This window comes from Dreissena polymorpha, chromosome 1 (assembly GCF_020536995.1).
Source record: "Dreissena polymorpha isolate Duluth1 chromosome 1, UMN_Dpol_1.0, whole genome shotgun sequence".
In the NCBI taxonomy this organism is placed as follows: Eukaryota; Metazoa; Mollusca; class Bivalvia; order Myida; family Dreissenidae; genus Dreissena; species Dreissena polymorpha.
In genome coordinates this window covers 48,411,413-48,437,940 of record NC_068355.1, presented here as the reverse complement: position 1 = coordinate 48,437,940, position 26,528 = coordinate 48,411,413, and the positions used below count along the sequence as shown (strand labels likewise).

Below are 26,528 nucleotides of genomic sequence, written 5' to 3'. Positions count from 1 at the left end.
CATTATACAGCAAAGTTTAAATATGAGTTCAGTGTATTCTCAAAATATTACATTTGGGTAAACTTATTTTCTTTAACATTTGAGTACAACAAAACAAGTTTGTCGATATAAGGACATTTATTTGCACTTGGTTCATATCACAACAAACTGATACAAAAGCGCCAGAGTAAGATCAGCCTCAGTTCAATGCTTTTTTTTAATGTGCAAATTTACAAGTCTGATCTACAAAATTAAAAATGTGTTGGATCTACATGTACACTGCAGTGAACAATCAGACATTTAATAATGCTTAATTCCTCTTATTTGATTATTATTTCTAAATGGTGACAAGATTAAAACTACTAAATGTAAAAATATAGAATAAGCATAGTTTGTTTGGTGGCATTGAGCAACTAAACAAAAATAAAACATAAAAAATATAAATTATAAATAAGTCCCAATGGTAACGAATGAAATAAGACAATTTGCTCCATTGACTTGTTACTTATGTACCACAGGTTTATTTACAATCTTCATCACAAAACAATAAGTCACAGCCTACCCTGTTCAGAGATGTGGTAAAAGAAATACAATAATCATGGGGCCATCAAAGCTCCTCCCATCATGATAAGATCAGCTGACTGACTGAGGGCAAATTGACTTCTTTTACTTTCATGGATGTAATTGTCCACAATAGTGCTAGTATTTTCTATCTTAATCACCAATTTGTGTAGTTTTCCACCATAGAGCTATTACTACAATACAAGTAAGCACAAGTTAGAAGTTTAATTAATAAGAACAAAAAAGTACTGTGCCATAAAAACACCTTATGAAAATAAACTGACCTCAAACCAGCTAATTGAAATGTATTCATGTACTGAATGTACTGAAAATGTTAGAATTGAAGTTGAAACAGCTTAACACTGTCACATCTTCCAAATAGTATACCGGTAAGCATAACTAAGATCAATTACATTTAAAATTGCACAAGATAAAGAAAGCCCTGCCATTGTTTGTATCAATAGGAATTACACATACTGATAACCTGGTACAGCATTTCAATAAATACTTAAAACTTAAATGTTTTATTTCAACATAGTAAACAAGAGCACCGCATAACGGGTGCCAACACTTGGCTGCGGGTGCAGTTTTGAATAAATGAAAGCCTGTCAGAATTTATTTTATTAAGAGGTCACAGTGACCTTGACCTTTGACCTAGTGACCCAAAATGGGTTTGGCGTGTAGAACTCATCAAGGTGCATCTTCATATGAAGTTTCAAAGTTGTAGGTGGAAGCACTTTGATTTTAGAGCCAATGTTTAAAAGGTTAACAAAATGTAAAGGTTTTAGCACGACGCCAGACGACGAGCTGGCTATGACAATACCTCGGGTTTTCTTTGAAAACAGCCGAGCTAAAAATGGAACATGATACCATCATAAAATAAAAATCTTTGACAAGCACTAACACTAACACAATCTCAAAATATGATCAATTTTCAGAATAAACAAAGATGCTCTGAAAAATCTTAACAGCAACAGCTTCAAAAATTTGCCCCCCCCCCCCCCCCCCAACCCCCGAACAACAACAACAACAACACACAAACAAACTAGTATTTCAAGAGCAAGTTAGGAATACAAATACAGGGGTCAGTGTTATATTCATTTATAAATGAATTGAACAATATTGTAATAAATATTTTAAGAATTAATATATATCAAAACAAAAATCAGAAAGATGCATTCTAAGACTTTTCACCATGATTTTACTTTTAGAAATTCAATTAAACCCCACTAACCTCTTGAAAATGTATATAGAAATGTTGTGTCTTGCTGTTCACAACAAAATGACTATGAATTTTTTTAATATACATAACAGACTTGAGCACAAGAAAATGTCTCTGTGTTATAAACATACCTGAAGAAAAAGACATTGATTGGAATGACCCTGCATAATTTCAGGCCAAATGGGTGACAAGGTAAGATAATGATGATGATGAAGAGTCGTTACGTCATATAATGTTCTCAGACTGATGAATCTGCCACAAATTGTTATTTCATACAAATATTTTTTACAGAGTTCAGAGCCTTTATCTAGCATACAAATTTTCTTAACAAACTAAGTAAAATATAGTATGATAAAACAATTAGTCAGATCTTTTTTATGACTTTCTTTAAAAAATAAATATTACTTTAACAAATTGTGTTGATAATTCCAGATAGTTGTGGATTGATGTGAAGCCAGGAATACAAAGGCAAAGAAAATGCTCAACAAGTGCTATTAACATAATAATGCAGAAGATAAAAATATCTGTAATTGCTTTATTATATGAAAATCAATATAAATGTATAAATAGGTGATTGAAAATGATAGCCAGATAGTTTGAAGTAGTGACTTCTTTCTTTATATTCTTAAAGTTCTTTTTATTAATTAAATTAAATTTTCCCTGTGCTTTTAAAAATATTTACTATATATGTTTTTGGCGAATTAAATACATTATATGTTCAATTTATTTTGTTATAAGCAAGTTAACAAATTCATTAAAATGGAGCACACATATGAAAATCAACGAAAATTCTTGTCAACAAATAATATTTGTTTTACTGACATCTTAAATTGAGTTCATACTAGCTGCAATACTGAATAGATACATTTATAACTTTTCAAAATAAAGAAAAGAGTTAAAGCACACATGAAACTTTCTTGACCAAATAAATAATGTTCAGAGAGACAAATAAAAGTTGACACATAACAACAACAATAAAAACAACAATATTTTAATCACTTAATAGGTAATGTAGTCTAAACAACTTGTGTAAATGAAGATTTGATTATTTTAACAAACTAATTAAAAACGCAGAGAAAAGGTGCCTTGAAAAAAAACATATAAAAACAAGGTCATGGACACAAATACACACCACATGTAAAAAATTGACCACATGGGGTGCAACACTGCTTTCCGCAGTTTTCTTTTTTAACAAATAAAGGGCAATATCTATTAAAAGCCTCATGCAAATAAGCAGATTATCTTACTCAGCCTATATGTTCAATAAAAAACAACAACATTTGAACAAAGTTTGGTGAAGATTTAATGAAAACTGTATGAGTTAGCTGTTGGAAACAATTAACTCCATCCGCCCAACCCTCCATCTGCCAAGGGTGTTCCTAAAATAAGTCCCGTCGAGAGAAGGGCATATAAATAGGATAACAAAGCATAACAGCCATTAAAGCATAGTGCATAAATTAAAAATAGAACAGACCCATTATAAATTCATCACAAAATGTATGGTAATAAAATTGCATATAAAGTTTGCAGAGGACATAATACATGTTATCATATCAAGATGCAATCTACAAACCTCAAAATGAAATACTATTACCACAGATCTGCATTATATTTGAAAATATAAATTATTCCAGAGATTCATTGGGAAACATCAGTAAAATAAAACCATTTGGGAATCTCATTGGTTCTATTTAGGCAAGAAGGACATGACCTCAAACTCGAAAAAAAGACAGTTTGAAATCAAATAAAAACAGCACTTTAAAAACATAAAAAGAGTTTTGTTTACCATACAGATTAGGAATACTTATTGGATGAGTGTGTTGTAAGCACTATCAAGATGACTGTAGCTTGATTTTTTTTTCACATAAAAACAAAAAGAAAAATCATATAACAATAGAGCACACTAGAATAAGCAGTCTTCAAAAGTTGGAAAACATTTCAATAAATAATATAATTGCATACATACAAACAGTTTTGATTTTCCTAAAAGCATCTGTGTGTTGCCATAATTCCAGTAAGTGCATAATTTTTATTTACAAATAAAAAAATCAAAGGAAAGAAACAGGTTAACTTTCACTAAATTTTGTTCACAGTTACATCACATGAGATAATCAATCTCTGCTTGAATCCTAAGAGTTACATCACATACGATTATCAATGTCTGCTGGAATCCTAAGTGATAACCATCATCAACTACTAGGCAGAACAACCTTCTCTTTTTCAAACACGAGTTTTACGGCTTCGTATACATTTTGAGTCACATACATGGGTTGAGTCAAAACTGGGTCAAGCACGAAATCTCGATGATTGTGGTTGGATGAGCGTGGGCGGCCATACGTCACATAGTCTCGTGATGAACAATATACACCAGTGCAGACCAGTATGGATTGACAAGACTTGGCGTAAACACCACTCAGCTCATCGGGTAAATCACTTTCAAATTCTGAATCCGAGTCATATTCCGGGGCATGTGAGCCAACCACTTGATGCACTGGTTTCTTCACCCGCTGTTGTACGCGCTTTTCAAGGTACTTGTTGTACAGATTGGCTCCGTATATATCTGACTCCGGATTGTCCCTGCAAATCACCAAAGTTATAAATTATTATAATGTACATGCAACAAAAACACATAATATTGACCATTTCTGTTACTTAAACCTTCATTTAAAGACATTTAATGTAATCAATCTATAGAAACGATGATTACAATATATCAATGTTTGTCTCTACACAAAACTATTAATTAAACTCTATTTAAAAATTGAACACTATTAAATAATAAAACTCTGTCACATTTGCGAATGACATGTTGTACACATAATTACCTCGCTTGTCACGTATCATAAAGGTATACCCATAATTTTCAAGAGAAAAAATATTTGAATGAAGATGGAATCATCAGGCTTATCAGCTCTTAATGTAGCAACTGTTATCAGTAAGGTTATATTACTTGGCCAAAAGCGGACAGTTTGATAAGGAGGTTATGGTACATGTAGGAAGGGTACACCGAACAATTTGTTATATAAGTATTCATTTATTTTTGCAAATATTTTTTTTTTAGATACATCTCTTAAATTTGCACAAATCGCAAACGAAAACACATGAACATTATGACATGAACAGGAAAGCTAAACTATTGCCTAACCAACACAGCATACACAACGAAAATCGAGTCGTGCGATATTTATTAATATAGATTAAGAAGGAAACAAGGGCTGTTTGTAAAACATGCATGCCCCCCATATGGGCTGTCCGTTGTAGTGGCAGCCATTGAGTGAATACGTTTTTTGTCAATGTGACCTTGACCTTTGACCTCGTGACCTGAAAATCAATAGGGGTCATCTGCGAGTCATGATCAATGTACCTATGAAGTGTCATGATCCTAGGCAAAAGCATTTTTGAGTTATCATCCGGAAACAATTTTACTGTTTCGGGTCACCCTGACCTTGACCTTTGACCTAGTGACCTGAAAATCAATAGGGGTCATCTGCGAGTCATGATCAATGTACCAATGTGTTTAATGATCCTAGGCGTAAGCGACTGAGTTATCATCCGTAAACCATTTAACTATTTCGGGTACCGTGACTTTGACCTTTGACCTACTGACCTCAAAATCAATTGGGGTCATCTGCGAGTCATGATCAATCTACCCATGAAGTTTTATGATCCTAGGCATATGCGTTCTTGAGTTATCATCCGAAAACCATTTTACTATTTCGGATCACCATGACCTTGACCTTTGACCTAGTGACCCCAAAATCAATAAGGGTCATCTGCGAGTCATGATCAATCTACCTATGTAGTTTCATGATCCTAGGCGTATGCGTTCTTGAGTTATCATCTGAAAACCATTTAACTATTTCGGGTCACCATGACCTTGACTTTTGACCTAGTGACCTCAAAATCAATAGGGGTCATCTGCAAGTCATGATTGATCTACCTATGAAGTTTCATGATCCTAGGCGCATGCGTTCTTGAGTTATCATCTGGAAACCATTTAACTATTTCGGGTCACCGTGACCTTGACCTTTGACCTAGTGACCTCAAAATCAATAGGGGTCATCTGCAGGTCATGATCTATCTACCTATGAAGTTTCATGATCCTAGCTAGGCCTAAGCGTTCTTGAGTTATCATCCGGAAACCATCTGGTGGACGGACATATATACATGTAGACAGACCGACAGGTGCAGAACAATATACCCCCTCTTCTTCGATGGGGGGCATAAAAAAGTTGGGACATTGAGCTAACTTCGACATATCGAGAAAATCGAGATATCCGATGTCCAGATAACGAGAGCAGACTGTATATATGTTTTGCCTAACAAACACAGCATATGGTGTACATGCCCTATGACAAGCTTAACTATTACCTACCCAACACATGCCCTATGTACACTTGTACATGCCCTATGACAAGTTAAGCTATTGCCTACCCCACACAGCATATGGTGTACATGCCCTATGACAATTTAACTATTGCCTACCCAACACAGCACATTAACTATTGCCTACCCCACACAGTATATGGTGTACATTCCCTATGCCAATTTAACTATTGCCTACCCAACACTGCATTAACATGTATATCCTGCCTAACATAGCAGGTACATGGTGTACATGCCCTATGACAAGCTTAACTATTGCTTACCCAACACAGCACATACAACATTGCTTACCCCACACAGTATATGGTGTGAATGCCCTTTATCCCCATTTTGAGGGCCTGCTGATACAGAAGATAGTCTGCATGGTGATACGTCAACTCACTTGGTTTTCCCACCAGTGCTGTGTATTTTAGCTCACGTCCTGAGATTTTCTAAAGGACAAACACATTTTTAGCCTCGTTCTGTGAAAACTGGGCTTAATGCATGTGCATAAAGTGGTGTCTAAGATAATCAAGTAAAGTCTGCACAGGCTCATCAGGGACGACACTTTCCATCAAGACTGTATTGTTTTAGTTTAAATAAGACTTCCTTAAAATAAAACGTTTAATCAAAGTGGAAAGTGTCATCCATGATTCGCCTATGTGGACTGCACAGGCTTATCTGGTGCCACATTTTACACACATGCATTTAGCCCAATGTTCCAAGAACCAGGCTCATTTAGACATCAACATTTGATTAAAACGTCTCTTTTATAACAGGTATTTATAATAAATCTAGAGTAAAATAATACAATTACAATTTGACTAAATCAAAGCATGCTTATGGATAACAGGCAAATTTAACCACTATGAGATTTTAAAATCTTAAAATAATAGATTTTCTATTTTACAACAAAACTAGCAGAGCAAATCTCTCCAAAAGAAATGTACAGGTATACCTCATTTTAAGAAATTGCTATTTGAAACATTCAAATAAAATGCTATTTAGATAGAACTTTTTTTGGTCCCCATTCTTTCCTCCTTTATGTGACAAAAAAACGTTAGTATTTCTAATTTCCTGTTTCAAATTCATCAGTATTTTAAAGTTTAAACTAAAATATAGGTCCCAACTGAGTTGTCTTTATAAGGTCAGATGAATTTGCTGTCATGGCTCATTTAACTTTTCTGGCTTACAGAGTTAGCGCTGATTGATTTACAGCAACCTCTTCTCAGAAAGATGACATGTTCCAAGCGTAGCTCCATCTAATCTTTGCCCCAACTATTCTATTACTAATATCATTGTTATTTTTATGTGATTTTAAGGTTTTTTTTCTTTTTTTTTCTTTTTTTTCAATTCTTCATTGTGAATGTAAGAAGTATATAAAAATTCCATTTGTGTAGAAAATAACATGGATTTGCATTAATTAAGACTATAAATGTGACCAAAGGACACTGATGTCCCCGCTTTATGTCACTGGACATAATGTTGACGTACAGTTTATTCAGCATGTATTAAGCCTATTTCACACACGGGAAATTGACTTTTAAGCAAGCACCATAGTTGATGCATACAATATGTGATCCATAAATTATTAAACATTTTGCAAATGTACTGAAAACAAATAGAACTGACAGTCATGTGAACATTTGCAACTATGGCTTATACCTTATAAGGACTAAGCACAAACATCAAGTGTCCACTGTAAAATTGACCTTCATGCGACAAAGTGTCCAGATATCATGATTGTGTGGACCAATTTATTTGGCAATCGAAGAATAATCTATTGGCATTTACAAAAAAATGTAAGCAAAGAATCAACTATGACCTTTTTGAGGCGCTGATTAGTAAAAGTGTAAGTCATACATCACTTTTATTTTATTTCTATATATAAATATATATTTGATCAGCAAAGCGAAATGAATGCTGAGTTAATGTTTTTTTTTGTAAAATATGTACCACTATCATTTACCAACCCTCGTATCAATGTACACATTTAATTATCAACTATATAATTTATTACAACACATGCATCACTTATTATAGCATGTATAGACAATCCCAGAATCTATCAATTGATCGCCGACATATTGGCTATCCTGTGACCCGCTGCCATGACTGTACAGAAGAATCTTGTAGACTACAGCATTCAAAGATCTCGCAATAAACATTAATGAATTATACTTCACATCGTTAAAAATAAAAGTTGACTAAAAAAAATACAGATTTCTAACATATCTGTCTGTGCAACAATATTCAGTGACAACACGAAATGTTTAAGGCCAAAATAGCTGGGTTTTAAAAGTACTCCTATCAGTTATGCGTTTGCTATTTCTTTATTAAATGTAATTATTCGCAGATAATTTTAAGGGTTATATCAGCATCTAAAGTACGAAGTAAACTTTGTGATTTTTAGTGTTATTAGTGAAATATTTAATAGCAAAACTTTGAAAGATTTATAGCCAATGTACACAATTTTATTGAAAATCAGATATCTGCCTTTGTTTATAACATTATAATTTCTTTATTAAAAACTTCTATAGGTCTGGAGATAATCATAAAGAAAATTTATAAGATTCAATTAAACCCGAGGCAGACTTTTTTTTATTGAATAGTACATATCTTAGTTTTTCTAAACATTTATTATTTCGTTATTAATTTTTGGGATTGTCTATTGGTACAGGACTGAACATCACAATTTCAAGCATCCTATTTCAAACCAATTTTGACAGTCCCAATGACTTTGGAATAGCAGTCAGTGTTCAACCATTTAGCACTTAGCAAAGTATTTTGATGCAATTGTAGTTCCGTCGATAGTTATATTTAATTTAAGACCTTTCTTACCAGATTCACGTTTTTAAGGCTTCATTTCCAATCCTTAGATACTAATGAGCAGCAAAACAGCATAAAACCAGTGAACAGACAGCTGCAAGTAAGAGTTACTCGCAGGCTGTTCTGGTTTTATGCTGTTTGCACAGTCATTTTCACTTTGTTTTTCAGTGGGAAAGGGTTAACTGTTCTATCAATGATCAGTTGGGTAGGTAACACTGCTGGCATTTATATGCATGGCCATTAGGTAAACATTTAACATTTATAGAAAGAAATGAATCTTACCTGATAGAGACTTTCTAAACTGTGTAAAAAACACCCATGGCCAAATCTACAAAAAAACTAATGAGTGTAGAATTGTGTACAGGCATTCTTAAATTCAAATCACTACAAGAGGTAAAATCTATCATTAATTTTAGGGATTTTCATAGTTTACTATTGTATGAAAGTAGCCCACACAGGGTCAAGGGTCTGACTAAGTTTTGGCCAGTATTACAGAAGATAAGTGTTTTCTTGTGTTTAAATTATATAATTGTAAACGATAGTAGCTTACAAGTACAGAACAGGATATATCTGTAATATAAACTGGTATGAGCAACTTGACTAATCTTAAGGAATCCTCTACTTGTAGGTCCAGGGCAAGGCCCTGGTAGGGAGGTCAGGTGGGCGAAGCCCCCCGACCGAAAACGAATTCTAGACATTTTAGGGACAAAACACTGCTATTTTCAGAGCATAAAAAGTTAAAATGAGGTCTAAAAAGAATAGAAAATTGTAAGATTTTCACATTTTAAGTATACTGTACAATGTAAAAACATATTATATTGATAGATCTTTGCATGTTCCAATTCTATCCATTACCCGATAATCCAGTATTATTACGATTTCTTTTTTTTTTAAACCAAATTACGCTCAATTTTGACGATGAATGTCGTCGGCCATTTAACGCAAGTGCATATACAAATTGAATTGTGGGATTGGGGAATTCCTATTGAACATGTGTGAATCACGTCACGCGATTTGAGAGCATTGAGAACCGTTTATATTTAGTAATTACGACAAGTCAACCACTAAATCTAAACTGTTACATGTATGGTACCTCCTTTCAAAAAAATTTGCGAAAGTGAAAGTGAATTTCTGAGAATAAAAACGCGCCTTTCTTTAAATTTTACAGAGTACTTTTCATTCCGGATCGTTATATAACTTGTCAGGTCATTCATGCATGTAGACCTATATGTATGCATAGTTTAGCAATCTCAAAACACGTTATTTACCTACTTATTACATTACATGTATGTGTTATGACCATTTGTATAACAAAATGCATTATTTAATTGAAGTATTTTCAAATGCGTATAATTAAATGTGTTATCCGAAATCATTTTCAGATTTCATTATTCATGGAAATTTTATAAAATTCTAGCAACAGAGACACATTTATCGTGTACAGATGAAAATCATGCCAAAGTTAGACTTCATGTATAACATCACCTCTTTCTTCCTCGGAGAAAGCGTGGACTTTAATATTTAGATGCTGAATAACAACTTTGTAGCGCAGAGGTCGCTAATATCTTTTATTTTGGTAGAAAATCGAAGAGCATTTTTTAATATGTGGAAACCTTTTCTCTTTCTAAAAAAACTATTTAATTACGCTCTACAGTGCAACATTCGTTGAGATACGGACAGTAATAATCTGTGAAATGTACAGCTATTTGATACAATTTCACATGGAGTCGGCGTGTATTCGGCTGCCTGAGCGCTGATTGGTTGACGTGCTTACCAAGAAGAATTTGATTGACAGCTGGAAAAATCAATATTGGCCACTCGCTGAGAAATTTATTGAAAACAGTAGCTCTTTGGCAGAGTAAATGGACTGACTGAATGACCGGGCGTCGCTCTACTATAGTACAGTTATTCCTCGTTAATGATTGTCGGTTTGCATGATCAAAACTTCCAATCGCAATTTTAAAGATTCGGGAAAAACAACCGATTTTCTGGCGATTTGAACCGATGAATTCGATCGGCAATCGGTTAATAATGACAACCCTGCAAAAATCCATATTTATATAGTCTTAGTAAACTGTGAAGATTAATATTTTTGAAATCATATGGTACTGTACATGAATAAATACAGTACTGGTCATGTACGTAATTCCGGCCTGTACGTAAAAAATCGGCCACCTGTGTAAAATCATTTTCATGATCATAACGCACTTATTTTGTTTTTATTTAGAAAAGTCAACATGAAAACCATCCCTACTCTCAATATGTTGCAAATGTAAGAACCATATCACTGTAAACTTTTGTGTTAAAATGTCACAAATATAGCAGGAAATATTTGGCTCGTGGGGAAAGTGATGTCATCATTAGTGGCAACAATTATATTCATATAAGAAACAAATATATTTGATAAAATTATTTTAATTTTATCTAATAAACTTTAATTAAAGTTTTACCAATTAATTGTACAAAAAATTATATTCAAAACATACAAATCAGAACCTAAATATAAATGTTTGATATATGAATTACCTCCCTTGATAATAATATTACTATATTACATGTTTTAATATTATATATAAGCATTTACTAATAATCAACACTGAAGTAAATTTTTTTACAAAATGTATTTACTTTTTTAGCTATGTTTGAAAAAATTGATTAAACCCATTAAAAACAAGTATTTTTTATGAATTAGCAGCTTCCCATTGTTTATATTTATTAAAATAGGTAGGGGGAGTAACTGGTATAATAATTTCGCATTTATTTTAAATTTCAAGTCAAAAATTTTAATAGTATAAACATTGATTAATACTCTGAAATTGAGGACATTTGTCTAAAGATATTGCTTTGTAATTTTATCTGCAGATCAAACTGAAAAGTGGCCGATTTTTTAGGTACATTTAACCTACGAAAATGGATAGTTTACATGTCATCATTTTCTGTTCATTAAGTAACATTCACCGATCTAATTCTATTTAAATTTTCATGCTAGGTGAGTTTTGAACCCAGGATTATATATGTGAAGTTTTGTTTCAACCAGTTGCCTGACACTAAAGATTTTTCTTAAATAGTCCCAAAAGTGGCCGGAATTACGTACATGACCAGTAATATTAAAAAGGAATTTTTTAATTTGTTAAGAATGAAGGTAACACATTGCTATCTCCATCCTATATTGGCTTTACCTGGGCATGCAAGCCTCTGACATCCACAGCAGGTCCATGTTGCAGCCCAGCACTGGTAGATGTGGGTATGGGATTTCCTTGGGTGCTACACAAGGTTTCCCATCGGACAAGAGCACATCGATAATGAGCTGTAAGTTGGTCTCCCATCGCACTGGCTCACCAAAGAGTATCACAGCTGAAAGAGTGAGTGCCATTAGCAAAACAAAAAGAACTTGGGAACGGTTCAATTTTTTTTGTAGTAAGTTGAGATTAAATGAGATTTGTTGAGTTAGTTGAGATTAAATGAGATCAGTTGAGTTAGTTGACCTATTTTCTTTAGCATGATTGCATCAAAAGCCTAAGGTTATTGGGCGTATTTTCAGGGTAGAACCAGTACTTTTTGTCTATGAGAAAGATCTAAAGAACGCTTCCAAAGAGGAAATAGAACCATGATTTCCCTGTTGCTAGGTGGACACCATTTCCACTACGCCACGGCTTCCTGTTTAGGTAATTAACAAGATTGACAGGTATAAGTTGTTGAATTAAAGCCGGACTGCACAATTTTGTCAAATATTTATGAATTTATATAAAATGTGTAAAAAACTCATTATACATATATTTCAATATAAATTAAAATAAAAGTTAAGAAGAACATGTGTCGAAAAATGCAAAATAAGCCAGCTATTTAATTCTGAAATAGAAAATGTCTGTACAGTCGAATTTGCCAGCATGTATATCATGCATGTGCGATGTGAATCTTAATTTAGTTTTACAGATCATTTTAATTTCCTGCAACGATATCTATTCATATGACACACTAACACTTACTCTGATTCTAATAAAAAGACAAATGCTTCCGCTATTGTAGGAAAATATATACGAAATATCTTCGTCACAATCGGCTCGGGGCGCTAATTTGTCTTTGCTGCATTTTATGAAATTCGTCTTCAATGTATAATTGTTCTTGCCTTCCGGTATTTTGTGTTATTGTAATATATTTTATCAATATATTACAATTTAACACATATGAAAATCATGCAGTCCCGCTTTAAAATAAACGTTGATTTTAAAATAAAAATTCCCTTGTACAACATGACATAAATTATGGAACAGTTTTTATATTATGGCAATCTTAAAGTGAATCATAACCAAGATAGTAATGATAACAAACAATAAAAGTAACTCTGAAACATGAAGAACATAATCTGAAACTGAAAACACAACATAATATCATTCTAAAAAAAAACAAACAAAAAAAACATTTATATTCAATATACAAATACAGTATTGTTACTTTGATTATTTTCATGATTACCTTCAATTCTTGGGAAAAATTCTTCAAACGCACATGGCTGAAAAGAAAGCTTCTGTTAACATTGGTTGTACAAGACTTTGTAATGCAAAATGATCACAGATGTATGTACCTGACAATTTAACCCTTTCAGCGAAGGAACCAAATTTTAAAGGCCTTTGCAAACAATTGGATCCAGATGAGACGCCACAAAACATGGCGTCTCATCAGGATCCAAACTGTTTGCTTTTCTGATAGTATTCTTTCAAAAAAATCGAAGAAAATGCTAATTTTAGAAATTCAGCAAATGACATTTAAGCGGACGACAAATTTCCCAGCATGCAAAGGGTTAAACATCAGAGGTTGCATGGTTTCTGTAATTATCAGATAGATCATTGTGATGGCACTCAATCATTTAATATAATCCTCTGAGACAGGGCTTATATTTGAGCCTTGTTCCGAGAAAACTGGACTTAATGCATGTGTGTAAAGTGTTGTCCCAGATTAGCCTGTGCAGTCCGCACAGGCTAATCAGGGCCATAACTTTCCACCTTAACTTGATTTTCGGTAAGGAGGAACTTTATTGAATTAAAAATACCATAAAAGCGGAAAGTGTTGTCCCTGATTAGCCTGTGCAGACTGCACAAGCTAATCTGGGACGATACTTTACGCACATGCATTAAGCCCAGTTTTCTCCGAACGCGGCTCATTTATAAATGACTGACAACTTCCCTTCTTAAATAAGACGTAGAGGAAGAATGGCCAGAGAAGAATTTCATGACCAATCACAACACAAGTTATGTGGCTGGGAAAGGATCCAAATGGCAATTCTCAGACTTGTTGTCCAGCAATGTATCAACTGCGATAGGTAACAATTGACATCTTTCACTACAATTTGGTCCTGTTTTCATATACATTTGTATTTATACAAAATTAAAATTGACCTTTGATATCAATCTACCAAATTGTAACCCATCTTGTGAAAACAAAATAAAGAATTAAATGACATATAAATTGTATTTATTTATTGATAACGTGATAAACAAAGAAAGATAAACAAAGAAAGACTTTTTGTGTGTGTTTTTTAAGACTTTTTGTGTGTTTTTTTGTTACAAATATTTAACAGGCTATAAGAAACTGCTAATCTGCTTCAACTTATAAACAAACAAACACAATACACTCATTATTTGTAGCTTAATAAATGAAGTGCAGTGTTTTATGACAAGAAACAATATATTTGGATGTCAAACAACAAAAGAATTTCCATAACTGCTCATTTACATAAATGAAAGATGCTTATTAACATAATTTAAATATTCTCATTTACATAAATTAAAGACTTCTGCAGCACCACAATACACAATATTAGACTATTTAAAACTTGGCAACAATATTTTTAGCTGAACTTCTAGGTACTGTACTTAACTATCTATAAAAAGCTTTTTTTGATCCCAGAATTTCATTTCAAAGATAAAAGCTTGTCAGAATTATTTTTTATAGAGATCATAGTGACCTTCACCTTTGACCTAGTGACCCAAAAATGTTAAGGTTTCAGCACCACCCGAACAGCGGACACGACCCGACGAGCTGGCCATGACAATACCTCGGGTTTTCTCCGAAAACAGCCGAGCTAAAAAGACCCCAAGCTAATTTTCCAGAAATAAATGTGTGAATAAAATATGAAAACATGTCCTTGAATGTGATTTCGCAGTTTGGCAGCATTCAATGAAACCATAAAAATATTAAATCACGTCATAGATATCAGTAGATGTCAGAGATTATATCATTTAAGGTTTTGTCGGTTGAAGACCATTTTCGTTTGAATAAGACTGATTGATAAAAAGGATATCCTGCCCACCCATTTTTATAAATCTCTTATATGCTATGAACATCACCACACAAAAAATTCACCTAAATCCCCCTTACTGTTTATTATGCACATGTTTAATGACTCAAAGGCTGTATGGGTGTGAATGTGAGTGAATTGACGATGCATGAATAACCCTTGTCTGCAGTCACACTCTGTCAATAATTGAAGTGTTTTTGCAGCAGATTGTTGGCTTTGTAAGATGTCCCAAATCTATTGGTCTCTACAGGATTTTTCCATGATAAAATCGAGCCACTAACATTATAGTAACCAAACGTAAGCCTTTTGGAAATCATACATTTGCTGCATGATGTACTTGGTTGATTTACGTTTGTGATACCTCATAGTTAATATTTTAGTGCAAAGCTACCATATTTTCGTACATTATATTTTAACTTCATTATTGCAAAATACGTTAACAATGTCTATAACAGTTTATTGTTAATAAACATCTGACTACCTATATATCAATAATAAAAATATTTTGGACATTTCCGAATTTTTTGATATACATGATTTGGATACAAAAATTTGGCTTTTGATTTAAGTCTTTTCTTCCATGTTGATATTAAAAATCAGGTTATCTTTATCCATTGTTGCTGTGTATACATTTGATCTGTACACATTTATGAAGTTAAATTGTAAGTTCTTAATAAATAATCATAAAGCAAAAACAGTGAATGAGCTCATACATACCGCAGGTTTCCGTCTATTATGATCTACCATATCGAGATGTACAAAGGCCTGCCGTAAAGTGTCCATGGTGCAGATGTTTGTGAAGCCAAGGCCCTTGGCTATATCGACCACCCCACCCTGTCCTGACACTAGCACATGTTTGTCATGGAACTGAGTGAACATCCGCAGAGGACTGTGGGACATCACAACCTGGTCTGCCACCACCTTCAAGAAATACAGGCTTAAACAGTCTAAAGCTGCCTAAAGGGTCTGCAACCACTTTAATGAAAAGGCAGGCTTAAACAGTCTAAAGCTGCTTAAAGGGTTTGCAACCACTTTAATGAAAAGGCAGGCTTAAACAGTCTAAAGTTGCTAAAAGGGTCTGCCACAACCTTTAAGAAAAGACAGGCTTTAACAGTCTAAAGCTACTTAAAAGGTCTGCCACCACCTTAAAGAAAGACAGGCTTAAACAGCCTCAAGCTGCTTAGAGGGTCTGCAACCATCTTCAAGAAAAGACAGGCTTAAACAGTCTAAAGCTGCCTAAAGGGCCTGCAACCACCTTCAAGGAAAGACAGGCATATACAGTATAAAGCTGCTTACAGGGTCTGCCACCACCTTCAAGAAAGACAGGCTTAAACAGTCTAAAGATGCTTAAAGGGTCTGCAACTACCTTAAAGAAAAGACAGGCATAAACAGTCTAAACTGCTTAAAGGGTCTGCCACTACCTTCAAGAAAAGACAGGCTTAAACAGCCTATTTAAAAGCTGCTCAAAGGGTCTGCAACCACCTTGAAGAATAGACAGGCTTAAACAGTCTAAAGCTGCTTTAAGGGTCTGCAACCACCATAAAGAAAAGACAGGCATATTCCCCATAAACAGTCTAAAGCTGCCTAAAGGGTATGCAACCACCTTGAAGAAAAGACAGTCGAAGACAGTCTAAAGCTACGGTGGCATAGAGGTGACATTCACTCCTCTTTTTTTAGATTGCACTCCTCTTTTTTCTATCTCGTTGCCATGAGTAAGCTAAGTCGGGATCTAGAAATCTCGAAATAGAAAAAAACACTCCTCTTTTTTCTATAAGAGAGGAGAGAATTTTCGTTATCTCGAGATCCCGAGTTAGTCAGCCAATCAAATTTTGCGTAACATGTGTAAATATTCTGTACGCATATATATAGCTGGTCAAAGCAGGCAAGGCTCTGATATCACAAAACATACTTCTATTAGTACTACTATTACTACTACTGCTGTTGTTGCTGCTGTTACTACTACTGCTGCTGCTGCTACTACAACAACAACAACAACTACAACTACTACTACTACTTCTTCTTTTACTACTACTACCACAACTACTATGACTACCACTTCGATGACGACGACAGACGACCGACGGATGGACGACGCCGAATAGACAACAGACGGACCACAACTGGAGGAGGGATGACGGACGACCAATGGACGACGGACGGACGACCTGATGACGACTATGACTACTACAACGATGACGACTACTACTACTACTACTAGCAACAGCAGCAGTAGTAGTAGGAGGAGGAGGAAGAGCAGTAACAGCAGCAGCAGTAGAAAAAAGAGGAGTGAATGTCACCTCTATGCCACCGTAGGCATAAACAGTCTAAAGCTGCTTAAAGGGTCTGCCACCACCATAAAGACAAGACAGGCTTAAACAGTCTAAAGCTGCTTAAAGGGCCTGCAAACACCATAAAGAAGACAGGCTTAAACAGTCTAAAGCTGCTTAAAGGGCCTGCAACCACCATAAAGAAAAGACAGGCTTAAACAGTCTAAAGCTGCTTAATGAGACTTCTTCAGAGATTGTTCAATCCCATCACTAGTTTTAATACCACAAGTCCTATATAAAGTGGACATGAGAACAAAATATGTTTAGAAAAAACTGCAAGCTAACAAGCAAGTGACGTTGTCTTATTACTGACAAGTGTTTCCTTTAACAAAGTTCCACCATTGTCATTGTTTAGCTTGTGCATATTTTTGTATTTACCTTTTTTCATTTACTGTTTAAGTCTGCAAATTCTATATGATTTATGGAAATCGTAAAAACAAACAGCGTTTTGCAGGAAAACATCAGAAGAAACATGAAACCTTTTCAGATTGTTAACAATTAAAACTGGTCTCCAAAGAAAAAGCATCCAATAAAAACCATTAATGTAACAGTTTGATATGAAGAATAAGGTCAAAAGTTCTGTGCTTGAAAGGTTAAATGTTCTTCTAAATACATATTAGGCAATCAAGCTGTTTAAAATCTACCATGAATGTCCCAATAACAAGTGGGTAAACATTTGCTTTGGCTGTGTCACGACAATTATGTGTCCCAGTTTATGGACAATAATATAAACACTCACCTATACATCTAGTGCAGTATGCTACAGCCCTGTACAGTGTATAGCAAGAGATAGAAAGATATCTCAATATAGGACCGTGACTGTCAATGCTACAGCCCTGTACAGTGTAGCAAGAGATAGAAAGATATCTCAATATAGGACCGTGACTGTCAATTAATACGAGTCTCCAGCCTTGACAGATTTATATTTATATATTTATATTTATATATTTATATTTATATATTTATATTTATATATTTATATTTATATTTATATATTTATATATTTATATATTTATATTTATATATTTATATTTATATATTTATATTTATATATTTATATTTATATAGAGCACTTTATAATGACTTTATTTCACATTTCAACAAAATAAACTGGCATTCGACCAATTGCATCACCAATCTCTTGATAACCCATAATTTATTAAAATGTTAAATACCAGGAAATTACGGTTTAGAAAATGAAATTGAAAACTGGGTTGTCTGGTTTACTTCCTGAATGGCATCAAAGACTCATGATGTTAGTGTGAATAACTGAACAGTGAACACACATTTTTCAAAATTAAAGAATAATTTGGCAGTTTAACTTTCCTATGCCTTCTTCAATGCCTTCTTCATATAAGGTCATTAAATGGAAATAACTATATGGCAATAAATATATGTGAACAAATATAATGTGTACATCAACATCATAAAATAGCTCATCAGCCACAATTTTAAGCAATAATTCCCACAACACCAGATTCGTTTTCTAATAAAACAATTCACACTCATTAAAACTTCTCAAGCTTTATAAAATTGGTCCGGAAATATTTACCGGTATAAGCGAAACTCAGTAAGATTTCAGGTAGAAGCAAACTTTTTTTTATTAAAAGTATCTGGTTTAGTCTAAAACTTCATTGTTTTTTTTATTAATACATGTACTTTTATTAAAAAATAGCTTTCAAGCTAAATAAAAAAAATCTCTAGTCGGAAATGAATTTTGTGATTTAAAATGAACTAGTAAAGGAAATATTAATTGACGAAAATGTGTATGGTGTCAGAACATGGAAGAGTTTTTTTTATTGAAAAGTGCATCTGCTTTTGCCTTTATTTTTTATTTTATTAGGTATTTAAATAACATTTTAATGCAGTGTTTGCATTATTATTTGAAACAACAGATGTTTTTAATAAAGCATCAGATTAGGCCGGGGATCAAGGGGGCCGCCAAGGCTGCCTGTGGGTCAAGGGCAACGCCCTGGTAGGGGGTTCAGGGGGGGGCCGGAGAAAAAAATGAATATGCAACAGGGGATTTTATCTGATTTTGGGGAAAGAGCCTGGCCTTTTTTGAGGGGAAAAAAATTGCGCGAAATTCCGGATTTTGGGGGAAAAATCACGCTTAACGCCATATTTTGGAGAAAATAAGGAAAGTCTTAAATAATCAATTCAACATGTTTTGCTGTTTTTAAAACAAATTCAAGGCAACAGATAATTTAATTATGCAATATGTTATTATTTCTACACTGTATCAGGTTAGCTAATGTATTTAAAGTTAAAAAAAAAAAAAAAAATTAAAGGGGAAAAAAATGAAGTCTGGAGGAAAATTTACCTGCTGAGGGAAAAAAAAATCTGAGGGGAAAAAAGGCCAGGCCCTTTCCTCAAAATCAGATAAAAACCCCTGCTCTGAGTTAAATGTCTTAATAGCTGCTTTGATCTCTTAAACAGCGCAAAAAAGACCATGAGAACTTAAACAAATATAAAAGATAGCTATTGAACAATAACTAACAATATAAACAGGAAGTAAAATCAACTGTGTTATTTTCTTTCTAACCAGATTAAGCGTTAAATCCAAAATTATTAAAAAAAAATTCATGATCAGACTCCATGCTGAATTTACGTCAGTTTCTGTTACAAAGCTTCTGATCGGCTCTTTGGTTTTCGACCGACGAATCGATAAGGATGTTTCATAAAAACGGTGCGGTGTAACACCACTAAATTTTATGTCACTATCAGATAAACAACAACCGATTTTTCGAGATTTTCAACCGATGATATGGATCGCCAATCGGTTAATAATGAAAACACTGTTAAATGGTAAAATCAAAGTCTATTGACTAAAAAAAGTGTTTGTGTTATTCTCAATATTAACTTAACTGATTTATTTCTTTAATTTATTTTCTTTATAAAATATAAACTAACGATAAAAATAATCAACATGACACATATGGAGCCTTACAGGCTCTATAAAGGTGACGATCCGTAATTATTTATCGATTTTTTAATATTTTTTTCCATATTTTATTTATAAAGGTTATCAAAAACAATATATATATGCTATTGAACATTACCATAAAAATATGAGCAATACAACTTGTTTTGAGCTCAAAATACAGTGTCCTCCAAGTCAATCGTGTTTACAAACAATCAATATATTTACATCGCTGTTTACTCGGGAAAGTGAAAGTGACTCAGGTCACCAAAAATATATCGTTGATTTTCAACGTTTTCCGGTATCACTCACAAAGTAGGTCTCTTCTAAATGGTTATAACGTTTGTAGTGATGTAATAAGTTACTTTCTGCAGGTAAAAAGTGGCTTAAAATAAAAATAAAATTGAATGTTCTTTCAGCTATTTTAGCATACATCACCACTTTGGGGCTACACATCACGTTAGTTGCAAAGTCTTCCAATTATGAAACGGGTATATCTTCCATAATTCTTGACAACATTGCACTTAAGCTGTGTTATTAGCATTTCTTATGCAAGAGTAACTGAAATCTGAAAAAATTACACCAGTTTATGTGCATAATAATTGGATGTGTCACCTGTATAGGGCCTTTAAGTAAAATAAAATGGTTCAAATAATGCTTGATACATTCCAAAAACGTATTAATTTCTTTGTTAAATTTTCATTTTAAAGGTTGGATTTCAAATAAACACTTGAAAGTAAAAAACTCGAACAAAATAAGTAATGTTTTTCTTCGTTAATAACGGATTGTCAACTTAAGCAAGATAATGGTTTTAAAAAACATCTGCGATCAAGGCACAAAAGCATTCCCTCAGTGGGAGACGGTGTCCCAAGGGTGGATTAAAGGTATTAATTGGTATGTCTGTGACACCACATTCTGCACATGTGTACAGTACACTCCACGCGTTTTCCCCAATTTCCCTCGCTACTCCGCGGGGATTGACCTGGAGGGAGATTAAGAAAATCCCGCAATACGCGGCGTTTGCATGATTTTGTACCCAGCGGTTAACGATCGGCAAAACTGATAAGCCGACGCGGTGGCCCTCGGCGTTGGCAACGCGGGGGAAACTCCGCGTTTTACGAGATAACGATCAATTTAATTTTGTTTGACTTCCTGATTTTCAAATAAAATTACATTTATTACAAGTACATACATGTACATGTAGTATAATATTTACAATAAAAAAAAACCCATTCAAGATAGATTGATCCTGACGTGGTTGTAGAAGTAGTTGTTGTTGTATATAAAACTCGTTGATTTACGACAAACAACACGTCGTCTTTTAACTAATACTTACCAATTAATATAAACACAGTTTGCAACATTGTTTTTATTTTGATAATTTAATCCAAAGTTTTCATGTTAGCAGGTGATTTTCTATACTGAACATGTAAACAAATGACCCTATTAAAAGTTGCGATCCATTAAAAGTCTCGCAAATCTGTGTGAATTTACAGTTTGATGTTATCAAAGGAAAGCCGCTTTCTGTCTGAAGGCATAACTTACTCAAGTAAACACATTCAACGAATGCATAATGAATGGTTTTAATTGTCGGAACAAAGTCGATTCTCTGCTCACTAAAGCATTTATTTTCTCTTTGTAGGTAGGTTATTCCATTGATTGCTAAAAAAAGGTGGTAACTATTGAGTTAAGAGTTGCATTAAACATTCACAGTTGTATTCTAGTTGCGTCGACATTCAAAACAATGTTTACCAGTAATTATGGACCAAATCGGCAGAGTGACATTCACACGTGTTAATCCCTTTTGTCAAAACAGCACAGACAGCAGTCTACACAATAGGTACACTTTATCCAGTTCCGTCCAGATGTTTTCTTTAATCAGTATACAGTACAATAACTGTTTCAATAATTACTATACTAAAATACCGTAACAATAAAGATATTTGAATTGAAATTAATTTGGAGGAAATATAAAATTATTCGCGATATAATTTTGTCAAAAATACCAAAGAAACTTTAACCGAAATCAACAGAATTCAGTGTTCTCTGCACTACAAAGTTTGTATCAAAAAATCAATACACACACGCTTTCCACGCATAAACCTTGAACTTGTACATTGCAGTATATTTTTCGCGCGCTTTTGTGGGGAAATATACATGATGACTGCATATTGGCAGCATCTGTAAATGTTGTGTTAACAATACAAATCAGGAGCGTGTTTCGGATTACAAACAATTATTCTCATTTGGAAATTAAACGGAACATTTATTCTGGTGTTATATGTGTTATGAATTAAATATTAATTTGTCAAAACGCTTTACATGTCGTATATTCATTCATATTGTCGACGTAACTGTAAATAAAAATATATATAAATTGTTTATACGATTATCTTTATTTTTTATAAGCCACAGTATTTAAACAATTTTTAATGACAATGTTTTTATTTTTTTGGCATGCCCAGTAGCACACTGCTAACGCGGCGTTGTGCGGCGGTCCCTGATAAAAACGGAAATTGTCTGCATTTACCGACTAGGCTAAAGTAATACACGCCGCGGGAATTAGCGAACGCCGCGAAACGCTGAGCGTTTTATCGAGTTCACCTCGCTCTCCAACGCCGCGTGAACACTCGCTAGCAGAAAAAAACCGCGGAGGGAGCGCGTTTTTTGGGGAAAACGCTCGGAGTGTACTGTAGATCCCGTCATTATGATAAGATACCATGCCTCACCTTCAAATAACATGGTAAATGACACATTGTCAATCAAGGCCAGTAATTCATGCTGAGTTATATGACTCTTAAAAATGCAGATTTACCTTGTTTTTATTAATCACCAAATAACTGATAAAAATATTCATTAAAAAATACAAAATATTATGTGATGATAAAATTGATAACATGAACTATTTATATATTCAAATATACTAAATATAATCGCTTCACTTCCTTTTACTGTTTGTGTACCTAAACAAACATTAAGGTCCCTGTATTGTTATTCAGTACCGTAATGGCGGGGCGTGTGAGTATTCAGGGGCGGTAATTGGGGAGTTATCGATTTCTGTGATTGTCTATACAACAACTTTTCACATTACCTACAATAACTGTTCACATGACTTACAACTACTGTTCACATAAAATTCAATATTAAAATTGATCAGAATTGCATATCATTAACAGTAAATGCTCACATTGCATACAACTGTTCACAGTTAGTCTTTACTCTACAACCAATGTTCATACCAGCTTCAACCACTGTTAACAATTAAAACAGTATACCTAAAACGACTTCAAATTATCCATAACACTCCATGTAATTACCTCCACATCAAGCCATCCTGATAGGGCTTCGGCCTTGTTCTGCCGGAGAGTATTGCCTGCATTTGTGACAAAAAGGACAGGGTGCCTGAATTTCCCCTTCTCATCAACCAGAAGTCTGATAGCATCCCTGGCTTGGGGCAGCACCTTTTTCCCTCTGACAAATACGCCATCAATATCGAAAAGGAAACCAAAATCTGCCTTCTTGCCTTCCTGCATTTAAAGAAAATGAATACAAGAAATCTAAAAAAAGCCTTCGTCACAAATTTCAAATTGTGAGTTTACTCTTAATATCTATTACCATTTTCTCACTTTTACCAAAAATTTCCTTAAAGGAAAAATTTTGCTCACAAGCAATAACAATTTACATCCAATTCCATCAATTTGCTGAATTTTTATTTTAAAAGTGATTTTTTTTCCATTTCAAAGTGATAATCATAATGACTGAACACACCTATAATCATTATACCATGCTTAGATTTTTTTAAAATATCAATTCACATTTATGTGACTTATGTTATTCACATTACATTAACGTTACATTAAGGGGTGTTGCGGCAGTTTATTTAACTGAAGATATATTTATAGCAACACCGATGATGCTATTATCACAACTCAATATTTTTGTTATCAGTATCATCAGAAATGACCGAATTGGTTCATAAAACAATTGTCAGTGGTTCGATCCCAGGCGGGGTTATCTTTTTTTTTTACTTTTTTTTTCTTCCTTTAATTGCATACTTGTTTTATACTGGAGCTCCTTAGTCCTGTTGTTTATATTTATCAATTTAAAGCAGTCAAGATAGTAAACAATTTCTAATGTTTATGCATATTTCTTACAATCTATGTACCGGTACTTGGGTTTTGTCTTATTGCTGTTTTTTTAAATGAAATTCGACTTCTAGACCGTAGGGATAATTAAAACAAAAAATCTCTGTTAAAAGTGCGGTGACCCCCTTTTTTATTTGTGTTTAATGATGACAATACGTAGATGAACATATATGAGCAGTTTCGCAGAATTCTATTTGGTAGATTTTTTTTTAAATTCCATTAATGTGGTTAAATTAATAAAAAAATGATGTTTTTTTTTGGGTGACATAAAAATTTAAAACAATTAATTTCTTAAAATTTAACTTGTGTACTCCATTTTATTGTTAGTGTGTGGTTTAATTAAATGGTATATGATGTATCTTAGCTTAAAAAATATCTACATGTTGCCGATTTCATAGGTTATTAATTATGTTTACGCAGTTAGAGATTTTTCAGTTTTATCGAAAAAGTACATGTTATATATTGGTGAATAAAATCAAAACAAGGCCGGTGACCCTATGATTTTATTTCATTTTTCATATAGTATTTGTATGTATATCTTAAATATAAATTTTTGACAAAATCTATTTGGTGGAAAAAAATCAGCAAAACTGCAGCAACACCCCTTAACACCTTGATCAAAAAGCTTCATGGTTAGCATCCAAGATCAGAATCTATTCAATTTTAAATAATACCCAGTTGATAACCCTCAAAAATGACAATTTATTCTTTTAAAAAAGTACCCTTTGGGCGACTCGTGCGATTATATCGCCGCGGCTTCCCTGTAATCGCCCTGATCAAAAGCACCAGCGATAACCACTTCGCCCTAAAATCTGGCAATTATCATATCCGCAGCGCTATCAAAGTTGCTTCTGTTTATTACCGAATACACGCCGAGGTCAATCAACTGACCGAATCGACGAAACTCCGCCCCCTGGCGTAGTAAATTACCTATTGAAAATTGATAAGCAACCATTCGCAGCGCTCGTCATACAGGTATTTGGCAGGGTTCTCTCCTGACTAATCAGAGCGTGGGTTACAAACTCCATTTCGGCGAATAGAAAACATGCCGACAAAGGGCGAGACACTTTGTTAATTGATGACAATTATCGCATTCAATGTACCCAAAACAATGTGGATTAAAAGAATGTCGGTCTCTATGTATTAATTGGTATCTGTTCTTGGTAGATAGGTATGTATATTTTATGCTCCTCGCCTGTATTGTTCGTTTTTCAAACCGTGAAAACTTGCTTTTCGCGAGTAGTAGATGGCTTAAAATGGTATTGTTGTCGTAATGTTCCAGATTTTGTACTCTTAAAAGATGAATATTATCTTCGTTGTTTGCTATTGTCTTATTTAATAAAACTGTTGTTGTTATGTTTTAGATTTCATGCTTCATATCAGATGTTTTATGTCTTGAATAAAAGTATCAATAGTTTTTGTTAGTACTATACTGACTACAGTAAAGGTGGAATGATAGATCGTTTTAGGTGTCCTGCTTTTTGGTCAAATGTCCCGACAATTTTTAATGGAATGTCCCGCTTTGGACCTAAAAAATTCTGGCATGTATGAATAATTGAAAATTGTAAGTCGACCAGCTGACTTCTGCCAAACAATAACAATGTCAAGTTTGACATATCATGTCTCAAAACGAAGACAAATAATGAATTTTTTTTTAGCAAAATCAACGAGTTTTATAACATAAACTCGGTACTTTACCTTTGTCTTCAAATATCGCCTGGGCTGTTTGTGAATATTTCCATTTCTTATCGTAATTTTATCCCGTACAACACTAGAAAATCCTCTGTAAATACGAGTACAACATTTGGCTACAGAAGCCATTACGTCCTTGACCTTTGTAGAGGTGTGTCAAATGTAGCCAATCGTTTCATATACAATGACC

The 26,528-nt window shown here is 33.8% G+C and overlaps 1 protein-coding gene and 1 long non-coding RNA gene across 2 annotated transcripts in view; one reads left to right on the top strand and one right to left on the bottom strand.

The window, feature by feature from the left end:
* The window catches only part of LOC127879462 (uncharacterized), a 135,091-nt gene that overhangs the window by 73,188 nt on the left and 35,375 nt on the right, over positions 1 to 26,528 (top strand). The gene's annotated exons all lie outside the window — the stretch shown is intronic.
* LOC127879430 (haloacid dehalogenase-like hydrolase domain-containing 5) lies at positions 790 to 26,509 on the bottom strand. Its single transcript, XM_052426263.1, has 8 exons — positions 26,345 to 26,509; positions 23,819 to 24,028; positions 15,969 to 16,172; positions 13,430 to 13,466; positions 12,136 to 12,310; positions 9,239 to 9,284; positions 6,440 to 6,579; positions 790 to 4,339 (listed from the first exon to the last, which is right to left on the bottom strand). The coding sequence occupies exons 1-8, from the start codon at positions 26,465 to 26,467 to the stop codon at positions 3,952 to 3,954; spliced, it is 1,323 nt and encodes a 440-aa protein (XP_052282223.1). The 5' UTR covers positions 26,468 to 26,509; the 3' UTR covers positions 790 to 3,951.